Source organism: Doryrhamphus excisus, chromosome 3, assembly GCF_030265055.1.
Source record: "Doryrhamphus excisus isolate RoL2022-K1 chromosome 3, RoL_Dexc_1.0, whole genome shotgun sequence".
Taxonomy (NCBI): Eukaryota; Metazoa; Chordata; class Actinopteri; order Syngnathiformes; family Syngnathidae; genus Doryrhamphus; species Doryrhamphus excisus.
In genome coordinates this window covers 29,727,145-29,740,645 of record NC_080468.1, presented here as the reverse complement: position 1 = coordinate 29,740,645, position 13,501 = coordinate 29,727,145, and the positions used below count along the sequence as shown (strand labels likewise).

The 13,501-nt window shown below is 42.7% G+C and overlaps 1 protein-coding gene across 5 annotated transcripts in view; it reads right to left on the bottom strand.

Moving 5' to 3' along the window:
- Window positions 1–13,501, bottom strand: part of LOC131124882 (thyroid hormone receptor alpha-B) — a 104,907-nt gene that overhangs the window by 11,378 nt on the left and 80,028 nt on the right. For 4 of the 5 annotated variants that reach the window (XM_058065825.1, XM_058065827.1, XM_058065826.1 and 1 more), the window contains 3 exons: window positions 2,922–2,983; window positions 235–335; window positions 16–163 (listed from right to left, as the gene is read on the bottom strand). In XM_058065825.1, coding sequence (XP_057921808.1) covers window positions 16–163; window positions 235–335; window positions 2,922–2,983 — 311 coding nt within the window. Of the gene's footprint in view, window positions 1–15; window positions 164–234; window positions 336–2,921; window positions 2,984–8,301; window positions 8,395–13,501 lie in introns of those variants that run through there. The other variant, XM_058065830.1, reaches the window with a different exon arrangement.

Sequence of the window (13,501 nt, the reverse complement as noted above, 5' to 3'; positions counted from 1 at the left end):
CGGGGAGAGACTGACGGTCCATGGCCATGCCCACGGCGATGCACTTCTTGAAGCGACACAGCTGACACTGGTTCCGCGTGATCTTGTCGATGATGCAGCAGCCTTCATACTTGCAGGAGTAGCTAGGGTGCAGGTTCTTCTGGATGGTTCTCCGGAAGAAGCCCTGCAGCCGCAAAACACACATTAAAACACCTTCCATTGTGCAGCCGTGTGTGTGTGTGTGTGTGTGCGCACCTTGCAGCCCTCGCAGGTAATACAGCGGTAGTGGTAACCTGTGGCCTTGTCGCCACACACCACGCATGGCTCATCCTTCTCCAGATAGCTGGGGATGTACCCTGCCAGGGCGACAGAACATCAACATGCAGCCATCAATAACGCTTTCTCGGCAGGTTCACATTTTGCAGCCAGAAGAAATGTTTGCGTATGAGGAATCCATAAAGTGTAAAACATCTTTGTTGACAGTGAGAATCCGTGACGAGGATGTAGGCAAACAAAGGAGGCTGTATATGGAGTGGAAAGTGCTCTGGCACGCTTGTGCCAAAGCCAGAAGATAAAGGAAAACACAGAAATAATGCAAAAATAAAGCAGAGGTGGAGAAGCTACATTTAGCCAAAAAGCAAGTGCAGAGGAAAGATAACAAAGACATCAGATAATCGTCTTATTGGAAAAACGTCTACTGAGGCGCCAGAGAAGGTCTGGCTTGTGCACCCCATCCGGCTCACGTGCAGTGGATCAAACCAAGAGGGGGGGGGGGGGGGGGGGGGGGGGGGGGGGTAGCTCACCCCTGGGCTTCTGGCCTCAGGTTAATTAGAAGGTCAAATAGTATATTCTAACAGAAACTGCTTCAAAATAAAACACATTTTATTCTTAATACACTCAAACCTTGGTTTTTGAACGCCCCGGTTTCCTCCTTTGTGAGGCGTAATGCAAGGTAACGTTGTAGAAGCTCGGAGGGAAAAAGGTGCTTGCAAAGGCACATGCTACCACCCCTGTGTGGGAGAATGAATAATGAGCAAGGGGATCCAATGAACACGAGGGAGCCGGTACGCCCAAAGTTATTTATCCGAAAAGTGGTACCAACATAAGAGTTGCCGACCTTAACCATATCCACTCGACCCAGTTTTGCCATCTGAAAAAAATAATAAACAAATATCGAGATGCTGAGCCTTTGTCCCGACAGTCAACACTCATGCTGCAAACGGCTGACAGACTACGAATTGCACGCCACAAACGGCGATTCCATACCTTTACAGAGTGACAGGTGACATATTAAAGAAAATATTGCATATTATAAATATGGTCTATCTGATTAAAAAAAAAAAAACAATATCATTTAGCATCCATGTGTGGGACAATAAACATTTCAAATGTTTTGTGCTGCAGTTCAACAAAAGTTTGTTTGTCCAGTCATATTTTTAGCTGCAGCCAAAAGCAGCACAAAGCAAAAGTGCAGCATGGAGAGTATGCTGTTTGTTTGTTTGTGTTCAAAATAGCTTGAAAAGTTCACAATGACTTTGGATGAAATTTTCAGGAATTGTCGGAAATTACATATGAAGGAGGCTGGGGGCTGGGGGCTGTACGGCGAACATGTCGTTAGCGCGCAGACCTCACAGCTAGGGGGCCCAAGTTCAATCCCACCCTCGGCCATCTCTGTGTGGGGTTTGCATGTGTGGTACTCCGGTTTCCTCCCACATTCCAAAAACATGCTAGGTTAATTGGCCACTCCAAATTGTCCATAGGTATGAATGTGAGTGTGAATGGTTGTTTGTCTATATGTGCCCTGTGATTGGCTGGCTTGCACGAAGAATGGTTGTTTGTCTATATGTGCCCTGTGATTGGCTGGCCTGCCTTAAGAATGGTTGTTTGTCTATATGTGCCCTGTGATTGGCTGGCCACCAGTCCAGGGTGTACCCCGCCTCTTGCCCGAAGACAGCCGGGATAGGCTGCAGCACCCCCCGAGTAATCGGTAGAAAATGAAGGAATGAATGACAATTGAAGGAACTGATTCGATTTTGGTGATCCGGATTACCGTCCGGAAAAAAAACGTCCAGTGCGCTTGGGAAAAAAAAAATACAGGACAAGTTGAAATGAAGTTGGAATGATTCTGGAGACTATGATCCAGAATACAAAAAGATCAAGGACATTTGGAATTTTTATCCTAGGAATACAACAATGAAGCTTCAAACAACAAACAGCATTTTATGCAGCTAAGACACGAAGACAGATTTGTTGTATCTTCCAAATCTATGCAGCTAGATCCAGACAAAAATTGGCATACAGAAAATGCCATATTTGTGAGTAACTACTGCACTAATATCGATATCATCCAATATATGAATCCAATTGCTCATGGTATGGTTCCATGGTCAAGGAATCTTAATCTTTACATGAAATAAATGTAGGAGTAGATCACAATATGTCTGTAGGACCCAATCTTGTTGTTTCGTGACACCCCAATTCAGTGCCGAAGGGGGAGGGGGGGAGCGGGGGGTCGAAGCTAGACTGCACAGAAGCTTCACTAGAAGCACAGCTGGAAAGTGGGAGGATGAGGTGAATCCAGGTTAGAAAGTTTCACAGCAACAAAAGACAACAAAAGGCCTATTTAGAAGACTAAAGGTTGTTGGGAAGCCTCTCTGCCGGGCAGGATTAAGCGGAGTCTCAATCCGAGATGGCAGTATGGATGTATTGACGCTGACGTTCCCGTCGGGAATACTCCCACATTGGGGTGTCATTTCATCTGTGGGAACCATCGCTTCAAGAAATCTCACACGCTGGTTGTCATGTACACGCAAAAGCCACAGGGGGCGCTACAACACCTGAGGACATTTTTGCCCGTCAGAAGCCCGAAGAAAGGCATTTGTGGAAAAGACACAATATCAAGCAAGGTGAATGGAATAAAAGAATCATTCCCGCCGACTCACCCGTCATGCTCTTGACCGAACATTGGCTGTTCTTCCTCTTCCTCTTCGGGCCATTGAGCCACCTGAAAGAGAAAGTGGAAGTAAATAAACCTCTGCTCAGTTGGGAGAAAAACATCGGTTTAGCAGCCACCCAGCGTCATCGGCTCACCGGGAAATACGTGAGTCATAATAACGCAACTATTTTAGCAATGTGTGGGAATCACCACCGCATCAAAAGAGAAGAAAGCGGGCGGCACGAAGGAATACCACGAAAGGGAGCTCTGCTTGAAAGCGCGAGGAACATTGCAGCCTGTCAAGATCACAACCCGCCAGCATGGAAAGGGAAGAAAGCCGAGCAGGAGACGAGGAGAAAAGGTCTCGGGAGGATTAGGGAGCGTCGGAGCGATTCTGGATCCCCAGAGTGCAATGCGCTGCCTTCCCTCCACATCAAGGTCATTCATGGCGGGATGAGATTCCCATTATCATGCAGCGTTTTTATTCACAGTCGCAGATTCCAGGTCAAAAAACATTTCTTTCCCAAAAGAGTCCATCTCTTCCACAGTAAGTGGGTAGTAGTCAAGTGTACAGCTGTACAGTGAAAAATGGAGCAAAATGTACACAATTTTGACATATTTACATCGTCATGCTTTTTTTTTGCCCAAGTGCTCCGATTTCACACTTTGTTCGTCGTTCCTGGAACGCACCACGGTTGCTGTGCTGATATGCAAAAGTTGTGGAGAACGCCGAGTGAAGAATGTGTTACAAATGCAACGTAATCTAACTAATTACTTTTAATGTCAGCATAACGCCGTTACCATTTTCGACCTCCCGTTACTGCACGTTACTGAAGCCGCCTAAAAATATATCACCCACTTCATAACTACCGTATTTTCTGGACTATAAGTTGCACAAGGCCAAAAATGCACAATTTGGTAGAAAAAACATACATAAGTCGCATTTTTTGCAGGTAATTTATTTTACAAACTACTTGACCAAAACAGACATTACATCCTCTTGGAAGGCAAGTTCTAAGAATTAAAAAAAAAAAATTCTAAAAAAACAATATATATATATATATATATATATATATATATATATAAAAATTTAATGGTTTGGCATCAACTCTCTAACTTGTTCAAAAAGGCCATAACACAAGACCCCAACACACACCTGGTAACACAAAGTAACCTACCTACTGTACCATGTGGGCATACAAATAAACATCTACACACAAGACCAATGCCCAAAACACACCCTCACATTCCCCCGCAAGGCATGCTGGGTAGCATGTAGTTCTCCCAACATTTTTGCTCAACTACAAAATATGTTGAGGAGGTCGTCAGACACGTAAACAAGGACGAGTTAAACAAACATTTTATTGTTCATAGTTGATATTGTTGTAGCAGCTGGACTACCCAGCATTCCTTGCAGGCATTTGGAAGTAACGTTTAGCGCTAAGTTGTTGTTTGTCACCTTTGTAGTATTAGTAGTTGACTTATTGTATGTGATGCATTACCTTGCCGTGGATTTGTTGTGATTTTAGTTTCGTTGCACCGTGAGCAAGTATGTTGTTATGTTTGATGACCACCGATATGTAAACCAGCCCTCTGCCCAATTTTTTAATCCATACACACACACATGGGCAAGCACACGCACATTCATTCATTCATTTTCTACCGCTTTTCCTCACGAGGGTCGCGGGGGGTGCTGGAGCCTATCCCAGCTGTCTTCGGGCGTAAGGCGGGGTACACCCTGGACTGGTCGCCAGCCAATCACAGGGCACATATAGACAAACAACCATTCACACTCACATTCATACCTATGGACAATTTGGAGTGGCTAATTAACCTAGCATGTTTTTGGAATGTGGGAGGAAACCGGAGTACCCGGAGAAAACCCACGCATGCACGGGGAGAACATGCAAACTCCACACAGAGATGCACACACACATTTCATTTGTTAAATTGTAAATAGTTGATGGTGTTATATACGATGTAAATAAATAAATAGTTACTTTGATGTAAAACAAGCCTTTTGTGTGTTGTTTATGTTGGTATAGTTGTTTATATATGGAGCCGTCACACAACCAAAATATTTGCATCCAAGTAAAAGTTATGCTTGCAATATATGTTTTCACAGAAATCTGTTTTTCTCCCATTTTTAGTCGAGAACTGACATTTTCCTGAATCTTCTTACCTATGTTCTACTGCTGATTACTAAATAACAGAAAAAGGTAGAAAAAAGTGTGTTTTTTTATTTTATTTTTTATTAAGAACGGGAGTCTAATCTTCCTTTTGTTTATATAGCCATAGAAGACATGATTCCGTGTGCCTAAAATGGCCAAAATCAGTCTAAAATGGCCGCTGCTTAAGGGGTTGGAGCAGGTGTTGGCAACCCTTTTACCCCCTTGCCCACCAAAGAAAAATAGCCTGGAGCCACAAAACATACGTTTAAAACAACGTTGGGGGGTGGGGGGGTGGGGGGGGGGGATTTGGGGGTATCAAAGTAGTTCAGATAAGAAAAGACGAGTTGGAGTACTCTTGCTAGTATTGGAGATAAACTTACATAAATGGATGTGTAAACTACTGTAAACTTACCTGATTTGTTTACTCTGGCGCCCATGCAGCTGTTTTTAAAATGTCAAATAGCTCTGGGAACGTATGACTTATTTTCCTCCATGTTTACCTGTGTGAAAGAGAACTGGATAGCATCCTGTCTGCTCATCCTCGTGCTCATTCAATCAGTCAGAACTCAGTCAGGATGCATTCATGGTCTCACACAAAGTTGGAATTTTAAAAACACATTACAAAGACGTGCATTTTCCCCACTCGGGTGTTTAAAAATATTCAAGCATTGCAAAGGGAGCCACAATAAAGAGGCTGAATATCCACATGCGGCTCTGAAGCCACGGTTTGCTGACCCCTGGGTTGGGCATTGACTGAGACTCCATGGGACGGCAATTGTTGCTATCATAACAGAATGTGGCTCGACATGGCACACATGCATTAATGATGGTGAAAAAATGTAATATTATAAATGAAAAAAATGCCCCCCCCCCCCCCCCCCGGTCTAGTACAAGGACATGTGACTTATATGTAGTCATCACCTAGCACACATGCCACGTATCCCAACCTTCACTTCATAAACACAAACAAGTTCTTCTGAGCTTGCAAGTGAAATGTCCTGAAGGGGCAACCATGCTAATCATGCTAATCATGTCAGTCATTCCCACAATGTCTTCACTTGCACGCCTGCTGTTGGGATAGCAAATTAGCCACAATGTCAGTTTGGAATCCATTTACTTGCTGCACTTCTCAGCCGCCATTTAAGAATTACTCATGGATCTTTTGATGAATCCTGCTCTCTTTGAGCTCACGGGACGCGATGTTCCATGTGTGGGCGGGACCGTTATCTTCACGAGGAGATGAGAAAGAGTGGGTCCGTGGCGCCGCCAATCAAAACTTCCTGGCAAAGACGCGCCGCTTTGGCTCCGCAGCCAACCAGAGGCTGTCAGCGGCGAAGCGGGAAACCAATTTGATGCGTCGCAGCGGCAGAAAAAAAACAGGAGGTTTCGCTAGCAGACCGACTGCCACTCAAACGTTTAACGTCCGTCCCTTTGCCAGCCCTCAACGCTCATGTCGGAAACCCGTGTCCATCTCAACTGTTCAACATCTGCACACTTCAAAGCTTCTTTGCCTTGTTGCGGCGGGCTCTGACGCCTCACACGGCAGAGAACGGACAGGGAGAGCGAGCATTAAAGGAAAGGGTAAGACGTTGTAAAAATCCTCAGAGTGGATAAACGTGGATGGAGGTTGGAACATAGAAAATATGTTTCGGACCTTCTAAATACAATTACAATTAGAGCCCCGTAGACACAAAATAACAACCCTATAGTCACCTTTACACTCCTATTACCCAGCATAGTAGACAGGGTAAGGGAAAATAAAACACAAATAATAAGTGATGGCTGCTGGCTCTTCAACGTAACATTACTGACACCTATTGACCGGTGTGGAACACTACAGTACATACATATCAGCATATCCCCCAATGCCACCCCCCAACTACTTCAATTTTCTTCTCATTATTATGACTTTAATCCCAAAATATTTTGACTTTATTCTGGTAATTATTGTTTCATAATTTCTTGACTTTGAAAAATAACAATATTAAAAATATAAAAAATGTACTTTTATATTAGCTTTATATTATCTTTTATACAGCTAAAATGATCACTATGACTTAATTCTCATTAAACTTTTTACTGTTTAAATTACAATTTTAATTCTTCTTCTTAGATTATTACTGTTTTCCCCATTTTTGCTGTCATTTTATTCCCACAATATTATATTTTTTCCCAGCCCGATATTCCATTTCCACTTCATTTTCATTGGTTTGTTCCCCATAATATTCAGATTTTTACATACTTTGTCTTGAATATTTCAACTCAATGCTACTGCATTATGGCATTATTATCCCCGATAATATGAGGATTAATTCCCTTAAAATTTTGACTTTTTTGACTTATTATTGATACAACTATTTTCGCTCAATAGCAAAATTAAAAGCTTTATAATTTTTTTTTATTTTCAGTGCTATTTCAACTTTCTTCTTTCAGTGAACCAAAAAGTCCAACTTCTCATAAAAATCCCACCTTTATAAAAGACAACAATTTAATATTTCCACTTTATGCGACTCAAATGATGTTATCTTTCCTCATAACATATTATTCACGTTATTCCAACTTTTTTCTCTGAATATTTGGACTTTATTCCTGTAAATTACTGCTGACTTTTCCAATTGTATCGTTTCCTGGTGGAATTATATTTTTACAGTGTGCCCGCACGTTGGACACCCCAGTACTTGCGCTTCAGTCTCAAAGTTGACACATGAGCAAAAGAAAAAAAAGACAGCATGCGTGGCGGTGATGGGAGGAACGTCCTTGAGCATTTTGTTTGCTTTCTGAGTGCACTTTAATGCCTGAGGCGTTTTGGCCACATCCAGAGTCCCCAACACCCCCCCCCACTCTGCGCTGCATACGTTGTAAACAACACGGCTTAGACATGAGCAGGCCTGCACCGTCAAAACCATTCCCGTCGGAATGTGCGCCGCCGCAAGTTGAGTGCACCAACACACGCTCACACAAACACACACATCCTGACGTAAACATAAGGCAGAAACTTGTTGGATCCCTCATGTGGCGTCATCTCAAACACTGTTTGACGCTTACGTTACAGTTACACACACACACACACACACACACACACACACACACACACACAGACACACACAGCTGTTGCAAGCGTGCAACAGATGTTGTGCAGATGAGCCAAGCCCCCTCCCCAAACCCAAATAGGAACCCTTCCCGTAAAACCTTTAAAAACAGCTTGCTGTTCCTGACCTGGTGACACAGCGAGGTTGCAGGATGTGCATGGCAAACAAGCAAATCGGGTCCGAGTGGCGAAGCGTAGCCCCGCGCTGAAGCACGCTTCCCTTCAGCCGACAGTCTATGTTTAGCTCCTCACTCATCAAACCCACCCTGCCGCGCCTCTCCCTCTCTCCGGCCTCCCGCAGGCACCACCCCCCTCCCGGGCCCTGATTGGCTCCAGAGCCGCCTTCATTAAACCTCATTGATTATTGAAGAGCCTGAAATGCCAACAGGACCGGCGGGTCAGGACCTGAAAGACCTGCGAGAGTCTGTCAACACACAGCACGGCTAATCCGGCTGAGGCAGCCGCAACCTCCGTGAATACAGGAACATGGACTTAGGACCGAGATTGCATTTCTCATTTTCCACACTCATATGATTTTGTGAGTGCACATCTTTTGGAATTGAGCTCATCGTTGACAATCGTTATGTGAGACATGAAGACACCTCTTTCTCCTTTCTGTGCGTTCAAAACATCTAAAAACAGTTCAACAGAGGTAGCCAATGAATGCGTGTGGTGGGACCCACCTATTCCACCTCCAAATAGTTTTATATCCATGCCTCAGCATCTAATAATTCATGATAACAAGCAATACTTACAGTATTTTGCCATATTTTGGTCATTTTAATCATCAGTGGAATATGGTGTAAGTATGGTGCAAATATGGTGTAAATATTGTGTAATTATCCTGTAAATATAGTGTGATTATGGTGTAAGTATGGTGTGATTATGGTGTAAATATTGTGTAATTATCCTGTAAATATCTGTAAATACGGTGTGATTATAGTGTAAATATGGTGTAATTATGGTGAAAATATGGTGTAAATATTGTGTTATTATCCTGTAAATATGGTGTGATTATGGTGTAAATATGGTGTAATTATGGTGTAAATATGGTGTAAATATTGTGTAATTATCCTGTAATTATCCTGTAAATATCTGTAAATATGGTGTGATTATAGTGTAAATATGGTGTAATTATGGTGAAAATATGGTGTAAATATTGTGTTATTATCCTGTAAATATGGTGTGATTATGGTGTAAATATGGTGTAATTATGGTGTAAATATTGTGTAATTATCCTGTAAATATTTTGTAATTATGGTGGAAATATGGTGGAAATTTTGTGTAATTATGGTGTGAATATGGTGCAGTTATGGCCTGAGTGAGTGATGCTAGCTTGGTTAATATGCAGGTCACATTATGTAAACGGGGCTTTGTTGGCCCATTTGGAGGTTTTTTCATAGGCGGAATAGGTGTGTCCCATTACGTCAGGGGTGGGCAAATATTTGGACTCGAGGGCCGCATTGAGTTAACAAAATTGTCTGGGGGGCCAGAACATATATTTAACACACACACACTATTTTATGCTTATCATTTTCCTTGAATTATTTGTCTAATTTTATCTGTAAAAGTGTTATCCTATATCAGTTGTATGTTCTCATGTCCCTTTTTTAGGAGCACTTTAAACATCACACCACATCAAACTATGTCATTTAATTTTACAGTTTTGTTGTTTATTTTTTACTAAATCAGACATCCGACTTGCTAGTCATGTTGCCAGTTTGTATGTTAAAAGTTGAAGTTACTTAGAAAGCAACTGGCGGGCCGGATTCAAACGCTTGGTGGGCCGCATGTGGCCCCCGGGCCGTAGTTTGCCCACCCCTGCATTACGTGTATTAATTAGCTGCCTCTTTTTCATCCGTTTGTATAGCTTTAGAACGCAAATGGTCCCTGTGCCACAGTTTGGACAGCCCTGCTTTGATAGCAACAGGGCTGTTTGGTTTGTGTCATAAGAAATGAGCGACGCTATCTGTCATTTGTAAACAGAACGTGATGCTGTTGACTTCACACGTGTGTGCGCCATATGGCGCATACGTAATGCGGGGAAACAAAGCGGTTCATTCCTGAAAACACTTGCCAGGAATGCATAGAGAGAAGGCAAGCATAGGAGCGTATATACGTAGGTGCATGTTGGCAGGTCTGGAATGGGACGTAACCTGAGGTCACAGGGCGTTTGGGGTCTTTGGAACATCAGACATCCTGAGCCAGGGTTCTTCTTCTCGTTCTTTCCATGATTGACTTTATTGGCAGAATATTCTCCAAAATTATTGTTTCTTATAATAAAAATATTATACTTTATGTTTAATATTTCAGATAATATTTCAAGCTTATTCTCATTTTTAAAAATGATTGTGTGGATACAAATATTCTCCTCTTCATATTTTGACTTTCTTGTCATAAAACTACAGCTACGATATTATTCCCATGATATTTGGACATTAATCTTGTAGCGGCCGCATGATGGACGAGTGGTTAGAAAGTGGGGTTCGGCAGTCGTCCTTGGGAGCGCTTGGGAGTGTGACCAATCACAGCTGAGAGGGTGTGCCCGGTGGTTAGCCGTGGATGGAATAAATAGAAATAGAGCGTTTTGTAAAGCCAAAGAAATACAGCTGGATTAGGTGCAGATTCTGGAAGCTCTCCAAAGCTTTGTGTGCGGGTTATTGTTTGAAGCTGCTCTACAGGAGTCCACAACTCAATTCAAAGGGCCAGAGATGAGCATAATAGGTCTCCTAATAAATCTCACACACAACACTGGAGTCAGTTTATGCATGTGTGGAAAACTTACATCATTTTCACACCCACGCCCCGTTGAGCGGTCCCTTTCATGCAGAAAATTTCCGCTCTGCGTACCTCCACATTTTGACGTAGATGGAGACGAAAAAAAGAGCATGTGATCCTTGCAGCCGAAGTACAGAAATGTTGGCATTTATTCAAGGCAGCCTAACCTGACACACAGTAGTTGAAGCGTGACACCGTATTAGCTAGGAATCGTAGAGTGTCACCAGGTCACAAACAATTCCTACCCCCGATGTCAAAAGAACTATACATACACACACAGATAAAACAGACAATACGCTACTCAACTTATAATGCAGAATATTAACTAACTGTGCGAGCTGCTTTCCAGTCTTTTTTGACAAAAACTGTATGAAAAGGTATTCTAGGAAACAGGAAGTACTCCCAGTGACGCTACACAATATAGATCGTCTCTGTTAAGAATAAAAAGCATATCAGAGTATCCGGGGGGCTCTAATAATGTTAAAAACTGCATTTAGAAGCTTTTCTGACTACATAAATATTCAATTTATAAATAAGGAATAGTGCTAGGATGGAGGGAAAAACATTCTTGCTTTCATGTCTGGTCTGATTACTGGCTCGCAACATGGCTAAATTGGCAACACTGATCCCTCCTGCTCCATCTTTTTATTCTCTGACAGGTGTGTTAAGAAGCAGAGTTATCACGCCATCTACAGTACGGAGTTAGAAGGACAGCTCCATTGATAGCAGTCCCGTTATAATGTGTTTATGAGCAAGCGTCAAGAGGTAGTACAGGTAGTCAGTCCCGTTATAATGTGTTTATGAGCAAGCGTCAAGAGGTAGTACAGGTAGTGGGAACACTGGGAACTGGGAAGCGCTAACAATAAAGTGTCTTTTGCACATAATGATATCACGATGCATACAGAGATTTACACCCAGGCGGGAACAACAGATCCCATTCTGCTCCCTCCATTCAGGACGACAGGCGCTCGGCTCAAATGAGCGTCACTCACGGGCCTGGCTTGATATTTAAGCCCCCCCTGTGCACAATGGGCTCGTGATGTAATCAGTCACACAATCCACAGCCACGGAGACAAATAACAATGCTTGTTAGCGCCAATGACAGGACATCCTCACGGGAAGGAAAACCCGAAGCTTGTTTACACTTTAGGCTGGGGCGGACCTTTAAAACCTCTGCTCACATTGCAGACTGCTTCCTTTCGTGGAAGTTTGATTGGCGGCTCCCGGGTGTGGAAATCAAAAGACACACCTGATGACATACAACACACCAGCGTGGCGTAAGCCCGGGCTAACGCTAACGCTAATGCAACACAGTGCAAGCAGTGTGTGAGCATATTTTTAATCCACGTGTGAACTGAGTCCAGGCTGGCGATAACGTCAACATGGTGGGCGGGGCTTTCTGAAACAGAGGCTTTTAGTAGGCCATAGTGGACAGGAAGCACATGACAATAAATACAAACATAATGTCCTTGGCAGAGGTAATACGTAGGAATCATTCAAAGAGAGGTTGCCACACCTTCTTCTTCAGAAGGACGCACACGCTGTGCCCCCAGGCCGCCATGTGCGCCAACGCTGGCAATATTTCACTTGCTGGGACCGGGCCGACCGGCTCTACCGGTCCAAACGTGTTTTCTTCAAATTAGAAGACAGACCAGGAAAGACAGGCTATGCTGCATTCATGGGAAGTGGGCTATATCCCACTTGGAAGAGCCCACCTCAGAGCGCTCCAGCCAACGTCAACAAAACAAACAGTGACAAATACTACCCTGACAACAAAAACGACAGTGGACTCCCACACAATAGCGGATTTTTATTCCAAAAAATGTCGATTTTAAACTCTTTAGGCCTTTTTTAGCTGGGTAATCGTTTAAAAATGCAGTGAAACCTTGCTTAGCGTCATTACCCGTCATTTCAAAGTTGAAAAGTACCCTTGTTATGATGTGGCGGCAGGGTGCCGCGACTGTGTGTGTTGCTGGGTCCTCCGGCAACACATAGCTGCCCGGCGGATGCCTGTCCGTAAATCATGTGGCGGAAAAAGATATATCGACGAACCCACGGGCGTATCAGCTGATACCGATTCAAGTAAAGAACGCAAATATCGGCCTGATATATCGGCTGGCCGATATATCGGTCCATCCTTAATTTTTACCATAAGAAATAAAACAATGTGAACACAAAACATGTCTTACAATTATACAGTACATGCATAAAGCTATTCTAAATGCATATACTACATGATGAATACAAGGCATACATGAATATTTGAGGTTACTTTTACCTTCATTGAAGACATGGCTGCTCCCAAAGACACAATGTGACAGGAGATCAACACCTTCATCTTCAATAATGTAATGTAATGTAATGTAATGTAATATAATATTATACAATATTATATTATATTATAATGACATGAAGAATGTATATAATATATATTTATAATAGATGAAGACAGTGAGAAATACTATTATAATATAATATAATATGAATATATAATATAGTAATATATTTTATGATAACATATAATATGATATCTAGTATTATATAATATAA